The sequence below is a fragment of the Pseudophryne corroboree genome, chromosome 3 (assembly GCF_028390025.1).
Source record: "Pseudophryne corroboree isolate aPseCor3 chromosome 3, aPseCor3.hap2, whole genome shotgun sequence".
NCBI lineage: Eukaryota > Metazoa > Chordata > Amphibia > Anura > Myobatrachidae > Pseudophryne > Pseudophryne corroboree.
Genome location: NC_086446.1, coordinates 93,653,016 through 93,663,180, shown reverse-complemented (window position 1 = coordinate 93,663,180; position 10,165 = coordinate 93,653,016). Strand labels below are relative to the sequence as shown.

Genomic DNA, 10,165 nt, shown 5'->3' with positions numbered 1-10,165 from the left:
CCGAGTTTGAGAACCTCTGGGTTAGAGCATAGGTCTGCAAACTCGGTCCTCATTACCCCACACAGTGCATGTTTTGCAGGTCTCCTCACAGAATCACAAGTGAAATAATTAACTCCACCTGCAGACTTTTTAAAATGTGTCTGAGTAATTAATACACCTGTGCAACTGCTGGGTTACCTGCAAAACATGCACTGTGTGGGATAATGAGGACCGAGTTTGTAGACTTATGGGTTAGAGCACAGGTTCTCAAACTCAGTCCTCAGGACCCCACACAGTGCATGTTTTGCAGGTAACCCAGCAGGTGCACAGGTGTATTAATTACTCACTGACGCAATTTAAAAGGTTCACAGGTGGAGCTAATTATTTCACTTGGGATCCTGTGAGGAGACCTGCAAACATGTGCTGTGTGGGGTCCTGAGGACCGAATTTGAGAACCTGTGTGTTAGAGGATAGGGAAGAGGGGAGAACAGCCCCAACTCATCCCTGTTGGCATTGCAAGCTCCGGAATCCCGGCATTGGTCTACTGACCATCGGGATTAAAAATATGTATGTATGTATGTATGTATGTATGTATGTATGTATGTATGTATGTATGTATGTATGTATGTATGTCCCAGCATAACTCTGGAATGCCTGCAGCAATTTACACCAAACTTAGTACACATATGCCTTACTACCTGGCATCAAACACTGTGAGGGTAATGCACCCCTAGGGGGGACAGCAGCACAGAGTATATCAGGAGACAGCATAACTCTGGAATGCCTGGAGCAATATACACCAAACTTGGTACACATATGACTTACAATGTGGGAACAAGCAGTGTGGGGGTAAAATGCCCCTACCACACCTAGGGGTGAGACAGCAGCACAGAGTATATCAGGATACAACATAACTCTGGAATGCCTGGACCAATTTACACCAAATTGGGTACAGATATGACTTACAATCTGGGAACAAACACTGTGGGGGTAAGACACCCGTAGCACCCCTAGGAGTGAGGCAGCAGCACAAAGTATTTCAGTAGACAGCATAAATCCAATTTACACCAAACTTGGTGTATGACTTACAATCTGGGAACAAACACTGTGGGGGTAAGACACCCCTAGCACCCCTAGGGGTGGCACAGCAGCACAGAGTATTTCAGGAGACAGCATAAATCCTGAATGCCTGGGCCATATTACACCAAACTTGGTACACATATGACTTACAATCTGGGAACAAACACTGTGGGGATAACACACACCTAGCACCGCTAGGGGTGAACCAGCAGCACAGACTATATCAGGACATGCATGATATATGAGTAACGATAGGGCTGCATGTGACAGTGGCAGTGACATGATGTGAGAAGGGGAATGGAGGTAGCAGGAAGCCACACACTGAGAGTTATATAGTGGGGGGAGCAGGGTCCCCAGCAGCACAGAGTATATTAGGAGATGCATGATATGTCAAGCAGGACAGGGCTGCATGTGACAGTGGCAGTGACATGATGTGAGTAGGGGGAATGGAGGCAGCACGGACCCACGCACTGAGAGTTATATAGTGGAAGTAGCAGGGTCCCCCAGCAGCACAGAGTATATCAGGAGATGCATAATGTGCTGCACTGTATAAGAAACTGTAAATAAATCGAAAATTTCACAGGGGCACTGACATGATGTGAGGAGGGGAATGAAAGCAGCAAGAAGACACAGACTGAGAGTTGTATAGTGGGATGAGCAGGGTCCCTTGGGGGACCAAAAAGGGGTCTGGACACTACACAAAGCATATGCCTATATACTAGAGCTCCAACCAACGTAAATTAACAAACTACTATAATTCTAATTTGCCAACCTCATCCCGTAGCGAAGCACAGGTATTCAGCTAGTGCTTTATAACAGCAGCCTGTTCTCTGTCCAAAACCTGTTCTTTAATTGTTTCAGCACATGAAACATGTCTAATGCTGCATGTACATTGTCATTTGGTGTCTATGTACTAAGCCTTGGAGAGAGATAAAGTGGACAGAACCAGCCAGTCAGCTCCTCACTGTCATTTTTCAAACACAGCCTGTAACATGGCAATTATCAGCTGATTGGCTGGTACTTTGGGGTCTATTTACTAAGCCTTGTATGGAGATAAAGTACCAGCCAACCAGCTCCTGTCACTTTTCAAACACAGCCTGTGACATGACAGTTAGGAGCTGGTTGGCTGGTACTTTATCTCCACCCATTGACGGACTGGGGCCTCGACTCGGCCCTGGCATTTGTGAACGTGTCACAGGGGGGGCACCGCATGACGTATGGGGGCGTGCTGCTAGTCATGGGGGCGTGGACTCGTGGCATGCCCCCATTACCATGGATACGGTTGCTGGGGGGGCGGGATGCGCCACAAGTCCGGCAGCATGGGCTTGCGGCACGCCCCCATTTCCATGTAGACCATGGAACCAGAGAGCGGAGGCTGCGCTGCGCGCGGCCTTCCCGGCTCTCTGAACGACTGATTTGGCCCACTTGCCCATCGGCCCTTCTGGCATGTGCCAGAAGTGCCAGATGGCCAGTCCGGCCATGTCTCCACCCAAGGCTTAGTAAATAGACCTTATCTCTGTCCACTTTACAGTATATCTCTCTAAGGCTTAGTACAAAGACCCCTAAATGTCTATCAGACCGACAGACATTTTATCTGACAACCTAAGATCCATCATATATTTTGTCCATACACAACTACTACCATCTGCCTGCCTCCCTTAATGATCCATTCATTCAGTTCTATTTGCAATGCCCTGAGATAATATATCCCTACTATCTGGAGCTTGCAGACCTGGGGGCAAATTCAGCTCTCTGGGAAAGGAGGCTTGCTGTAGGTGAAGACCTTGTAAAGCAGTTATAGGGATCTTAAGGGGGGTACACACGGAGAGATCTGTGCTTAAAATCTAAGCAATCTGACTAGATTGCTTAGAAGTTAAGCACGGATCTATCTTGTGTATGCCCCCCAGCAATAGCGATGCGCGGCGCTATCGCCGGTGCTAGATTGAGCCTGCATGCAGATTCAGTCTAGCAGGTCGCTCACTTCAGCGCTGTGTGAAATGAGTGGCCCCCCGGTCTGTGATAGATCGCTCAGCACACAACTCTATAGAGTGTCTAGTGTGTACCACCCTTTACTATCACTATACAGATATTGCCCTAACAGGTCCTAGTCAATGAACCTAAACATTGCCAAACAATGCAAAACAATGATTTTCCTTTTGTCCTGCATATGTAATAGAGGTACTGAATACATTATCATCTTAGTTATCATGTGTTAAAATAAGGTATTCTCTTACATTCAGGTGACTCTCTCGTTGAGAAGATACTGTTGGATGAACATGGACACAACCTGACTCCAGAACTGAAAGGTAAATTATTAATATGTTACATTCTGGGCCGTAACTAGGGGTGTACGAGCGGTGCTGGCACACAGAGCGCAGAGACCTGGGGGTGGAACCATTGCTGCTCCACAGCCTCCCCTGCTTTGTCATGCCTCCCCATCATCTCCTTACCAGAAAGACTCCTCCTCTGTGCTGCCTCACCTACTCCTCTGTGCTGCTTCATCTCCTCCTCCTCCCTGTGCCACCTCTTCTTCTCCCTGTGCCGGCCCTTTTCATTCTCCTCCTTTCCCATGCTGCCACCTTCTGCTCCAAGTCCCTTAACAACCACGCAACATGCTCCCTAACAACCAGATGGACGTTTGGCAGCTCCGGGTAACAGAGCTATGAGCTGAGCCAGCAGCATGTGTAGACCAGGAGTGTGTGCGGTGCCGGCAACCTCTCTCTACGACACACCCAGCAACTCACAGCTTGCACACAAAAGTTACAACCTCCTCTCAAGATCCATCTGACAGGTAGGAGGTGTGAGCACCCGCACCCCCAACTCCTAAAAACAATGTCAGCTCGCTGTGTCAACAGAATCCTCCCTACATCCTCTATCCTCTATCTTATGTCTTTTTGTATTTTTGACTGGGATTTTTATTTTATACAATGTATACTGATTGTTTGTCAACATGTATCTGTGTCTTATTGTACTAATTCGCACTTCAATGTTATTCAGATAACATGATACTTGAATGTATTTTTGTATCAGGCTACAAAGTCGTTAATAAAATACAGTATATTAAAAAAAAAAACAGTATCACAAGTTAAAAAAACAAGCATAACTAAAACATAAATTAAAACTGCAACTTGTTTCCCAGCACCTGTCCGCTTCCTCCAGCAATGTCTCTTTATGAGACTCAGGCCCTCATTCCGAGTTGTTCGCTCGCTAGCTGCTTTTAGCAGCAGTGCAAACGCTAAGCCGCCGCCCTCTGGGAGTGTATATTAGCTTAGCAGAAGTGCGAACGAAAGGATCGCAGCGCTGCTACAAAAAAAGATTGTGCAGTTTCTGAGTTGCTCGAGACCTACTCCTAACTTGAGATCACTTCAGTCTGTTTAGTTCCTGTTTTGACCTCACAAACACGTCCTGCGTTCGGCCAGCCACGCCTACGTTTCCCCAGCCACTCCTGCGTTTTTACACACACACCCCGAAAACGGTCAGTTACCACCCAGAAACACCCACTTCCTGTCAATCACTCTGCGGCCAGCAGTGCGACTGAAAAGCGTCGCTAGACCTTGTGTAAAACTGCATCGGCTTTTGTGAAAGTACGTAGTTTGTGCGCAGTGTGCACCATACGCATGCGCAGAAGTGCCGATTTTTTGTCTGATCACTGCACTGCGAACAACAGCGGCTAGCGATCAACTCGGAATGAGGGCCCCATTGGAGACAATTGGATCTACCGAACAATTCTGTGTCAGTATCTTTAGAAAAAGTTGCAGGGGGTCAATAAAATCCTTTGAAGGCAATATTGGGTAGATATATAGAAAAGGTTCATTGGTATTATGGTATCCGGTCTCTAGGTCAACCACACTTAGGTCGACAGTAATTAGGTCGACCACTATTGGTCGACATGGCTTATAGGTCGACATGGTCACTAGGTCGACATGTACTAGGTTGACATGACAAAATGTCGACATGAGTTTTTCACAATTTTTCTTTTTTTAACTTTTTCATACTTTACGATCCATGTGGACTACGATTGGGAATAGTAACCTGTACTGAACGCAGCGGAAGCGGAACAAGGCACCTTGCCCGAAGCATGGCGAGCAAAGTGAGCCATGCGAGGGGACACGGTGCACTAATTAGGGTTCCCGGTCACTCTACGAAGAAAACAACACCAATTTTTTTTAAAACTCATGTCGACCTTGCTCAAGTCGACCTAATGCTTGTGTCGACCTATTTTAGGTGTCGACTTAGTCACTGTCAAGGAGTAGTGGTCGACCTAGACACATACTTGCCTACCTGACCCTCTCCATGAGGGAGAAAATGCTCTGTTCCCGGACTTTCCTGGTAATGCATGATTGCCATCACCTGTGGTGAAACACCTTTCTTATCAATTAACTAGCTCATCACAGGTGATGGCAATCATACATTGCCAGGAAAGTCCAGGAACAGAGCATTTTCTCCCTCATGGAGAGGGTCAGGTAGGCAAGTATGCCTAGACACTGTCGACCTAAGTGTGGTCGACCCTATGAACCACACCCGGCATTATCGCTGATAGAAGGTTTATCACACAATAGTAATAATAGATGGTAAAATGTTATGGGTTTAGAGGCCCATTTACAGTGCATACGGAAAGTATTCACAGCGCTTCACTTTTTTCCACATTTTGTTATGTTATAGCCTTATCCCAAAATGGAATAAATTCATTTTTTCCCTCAAAATTCTACACACAATACCCCATACTGCCAACGTGAAAAAAGTTTTTTTGTGATTTTTGCAAATTTATTAAAAATAAAAAACTATGAAAATACATGTACATAAGTATTCACAGCCTTTGCCATGAAGTTCAAAATTGAGCTCAGGTGCATCCTGTTTCCACTGATCATCCTTGAGATGTTCCTACAGCTTAATTGGAGTCCATCTGTGGTAAATTCAGTTGATTGGACATGATTTGGAAAGGCACACACCTAATAAAGTCCCACACTTGACAGTGCATGTCTGAGCACAAACCAAGCATGAAATCAAAGGAATGATCTGTAGACCTCTGAGACAGGATTGTCTCAAGGTACAAATCTGGGGAAGGGTACAGAAAAATATCTTTTGCTTTGAAGGTCCCAATGAGCACAGCGGCCTCCATCATCTGTAAATGGAAGAAGTTTGGAACTACCCAGACTCTTCCTAGAGCTGGCCAGCCGTCTAAACTGAGCGATCGGGGGAGAAGGGCCCTAGTCAGGGAGGTGACCAAAAACCCAATAGTCACACTGTCAGAGCTACAGCATTCCTCTGTGGAGAGAGTAGAACCTTCCAGAAGGACAACCATCTCTGCAGCAATCCACCAATCAGGCCTGTATGGTAGAGTGGCCATACGGAAGCCACTCCTTAGTAAAAAGCACATGGCAGCCCTGGAGTTTTCCAAAATGCACCTGAAGGACTCTCAGACCATGAGAAACAAAATTCTCTGGTCTGATGAGACAAAGATTCAACTCTTTGGCATGAATGCCAGGCATCATGTTTGGAGGAAACCAGGCACCGCTCATCGCCAGGCCAATACCATCCCTACAGTGCTCTTGACCTCAGACTGGGACAACGGTTCATCTTTCAGCAGGGCAACGATCCTAAGCACACAGCCAAGATATCAAAGGAGTGGCTTCAGGACAACTCTATGAATGTCCTCGAGTGGCCCAGCCAGAGCCCAGACCTGAAAATGGCTGTGCACCAACGCTTCCCCTCCAACCTGATGAAGCTTGATAGGTGCTGCAAAGAGGAATGGGCGAAACTGCCCAAATATAGGTGTGCTAAGCTTGTGGCATCATATACCAGGTGGCGGCAGCAGCGGCGATGACGCAAAATATCCCAATGATGCTGCAGAGTGTCATCGCAGGGACAGAGCTTAACCGCAAGCTTTGTCCCTGCATGCGATAATTGATACATCCATGTGATGTACTCAATTATCGCATTGCGTGTTGGGTCGAGTTTATCACCTGTCATCCGCATCATCAGATGCGGATGGTGATAAATAGACCTCTTAGTCTTCATTTTTCTTCTGCAAGATAACATTCAGAACCTTTAATCACGGATAGCTTCTAAAATCATTATTGGAATTAAAGTGAGACACGAATTTAGACTAAGGTAATATACAGTATGTATTACTGTAAGAATCATTTGTCTGTTCTTATTGGGTTTATTACTGTAAGAATCATTTGTCTGTTCTTATTGGGTTTATTTGTTTCCTCTTTAGTTCTTCAGGCAAAGCACAAGCAATTTCTTCTAGAGAAAACGGAAAGACTAGTGGAGCACAGACCCCCGGGATCAATGCAGGAAGAGCAAAGTTTCTACATTTCCGAGCGTTATGTGAACATGACTGTCGTGTCCATTGATCATTTCAGGCAGCGCTCTCAGGATGAACTGACTGAAACTGGGAGACAACATGAGCATAGAATGAAAAAAGAATCGGTTATGCTGGAGCACATAAGCCTTAACAAACTGTTCCGATGGTCCCGGCAAACCGAATGCGTGCCTAGTGTAGTGATGGTGTGTGGAGTGCCCGGCGTGGGGAAAACCACTCTGATGCAGAAGTTTGTCTATGACTGGGTGACTGGAAAACTCTACCAGAGATTCGCTTTTGTCTTCTTTTTCAAATTCCGGCATCTCAACAAACTAGATGAGGTCAGTTTGGAGGATATGATCGGTGGGCGTTTCCCACATCTGGAGAGACACCTTGGACACATCTTGCAAGATCCAGGAAAGCTGCTCTTTATATTTGATGGCTTAGATGAAAGTAGCCATGACATGGATTTTACGCCAAGCCAGTTGTGTGATAATATAAAACAATCTGTAAACATTGGTATGATTGTGGTTAGCTTGTTGAGAAAGTCTCTTCTCGAAGGCTGTTCTTTAATAATGACCAGCCGCCCTACTAAGATAGCTAAGCTAGCATCACAAAATACAGATGTTTTTCAACGAGTATGTGAAATTATGGGATTCTTTTCAGGAGAAAGGCGGATGTACTTTGACCAATTTTTCCAAAATAATGTATTGTCACAAATGGCATTTGATCATGTCAAGAGAAACAACACACTATACACTTTCTGCTACATCCCATCCTACTGCTGGATCCTTTGCACAGTACTATCAATGTTTTTCACAACCCAAAGACCCAGCAATGATCAGTTGATGTCTTCATTTCCCAAAACACTGACTCAGCTTTTTGGGACTTTTGTTAGCAACATTTTGACCAATCACAGCCAGGGAATAAGTGATGCTTCAGAACTGATGGCATCTATTGGACGGATGGCAGAACATGGAGTGGAAAACCAAATACTAGTATTTGACGAACGAGACCTGGGATCATTTTGTGTGAACACTTCCTCACATCTCTTCTCAAGTTTCATGATAGAAGCTGGCCATTCTTCTAATGTGAACTTTTCATTTCTGCATCTCACCCTCCAAGAGTTTTTTGCTGCTTTGGTCCATTATCTTGACTATTCTCAGAAGAAGTTACAAACTTTACTTGGCAAAACGAACATATATGCAGACAGCCGAGCTAAAATATTTCTTTGCTTCCTCTGTGGTTTTTTGGATAAGTCTACCAGATCCCTTTTGAGTTTTGAGTTTTCCAGGACAGCTTTGAAAGATGTAACCAGTTGGCTACAGGCGTCTATTGCTGATGTCCCACATGACACAGACATTGATATGGGTAAATGTCTAAATATATTTGCTTGCCTCTTTGAGTCCCAGGATAGGACTCTAGTAAAAGAATGTTTGGGGTCAAATAGGAATTTTGCATTTCCCAAAGTCTTTCATCTAACACCTGTGGACTGTACCTCGTTAGCCTTTGTCCTTGAATCCTGCAGAGAGACAGAGAAGCTCGATTTCTGCAAGTGTGCTGTGCAGAGTGAGTGCTGGGAGAGACTGGCTTCAGTTCTACACACTATCAAGATCATCAAGTAAGACTGTATAAATTATATATGAGAAGAAGCTGTTTGTTTGTTCTTGTTGTCAGAGTATTGTTCAGGTATTGTTACAGGTAATTTTTAGTGTGCTGTGGGAATACCGGGGGGGGGGGAGCACCCCCCCCCTTCCTCTGTCTGCTGTTTGTTTGTGACCATTCCCCTTTTCTAGCACCTGATATATAATTATCTCCAGGAATGATTGAGCAGCTACCATTGTTTGTCTGTGTTCTTGTTGTCAACAGAATAGTATTTGTACAGTACAGATACATTTCCATTTGATAGCAAATAACTAGGGTGGCCAATCCCGGGATCGGGATCGGCAGGATCCCAGGATTTAGGCCAAAAATCGTCCGGGATTTAATCCCGGGATTGGAAGCTTCAATTCCGGGATTGGAAGCTTCAATTCCGGGATTGGAAGCTTCAATCCCGGGATTGGAAGCTTCAATCCCGGGATTAGAAGATGCAATCCCGAGAATTTCAGGATCAGAAGGCCCTTAGTTTCTCTAATGCCAGGCAGTGTTGAGCGTCCTCAGGAGGCTCTGACGCTGCCTGGCTCCCCCTGCGCAGTGTGACGTGAAGTCAGAGGTCCCAGCTGCCCGTCACCCGATGCACCCGGAGGAAGTGACCCACCCTCCCGCCCGTGTAGTATGGTGAGTTATGTGTGTGGGTCGGTGCGGAGGGGTGGCCACACAGGAAACAAGCCAATCCCGGGTATCCCGGGATTGACCATTTTTCAATCCCAATACCTGGGATTGAAAACATGGCCCGGGATTGGCCACCCTACAACTAACACACCTTATAACACCACACTTTTTTATATACACAATTTATTGAAGTGTAATATACTGTTAGCAACCAAATCAAATTAGAAGTTTTATAAAGTGTATTGAAAAAAATGAACATTCAATGTGTTCATTATTATAGGTTCTGTGACTTAGAGGCAGGAGTGTGTTAAGGTACATTTGTCCAAAGCACAGACAACTGCTCTACTTGGAGATAATTCACAGAAACAGTGGCTAAGGTGATTAGATGGTTACTATCATAAAAGGATGAAGAACACCCTGGGCTGGTGCCACTAACAAAACACCAGTTGATGGACTTTTTGCATTGTTGTATCCTTACTGCAAACCTCCAGACACTTGTAGATTCTATGTCAAGGCCTCATGAAGCTT

The 10,165-nt window shown here is 45.3% G+C and overlaps 1 protein-coding gene across 1 annotated transcript in view; it reads left to right on the top strand.

The window, feature by feature from the left end:
• Positions 1 to 385: 385 nt before the first annotated feature.
• The window catches only part of LOC135057514 (NACHT, LRR and PYD domains-containing protein 12-like), a 56,084-nt gene continuing 46,304 nt past the window's right edge, over positions 386 to 10,165 (top strand). The window contains exons 1-3 of the mRNA XM_063963373.1: positions 386 to 546; positions 3,300 to 3,365; positions 7,280 to 8,987. Coding sequence (XP_063819443.1) covers positions 7,354 to 8,987 — 1,634 coding nt within the window. The 5' untranslated portion in view covers positions 386 to 546; positions 3,300 to 3,365; positions 7,280 to 7,353. The remainder of the gene's footprint in view (positions 547 to 3,299; positions 3,366 to 7,279; positions 8,988 to 10,165) is intronic.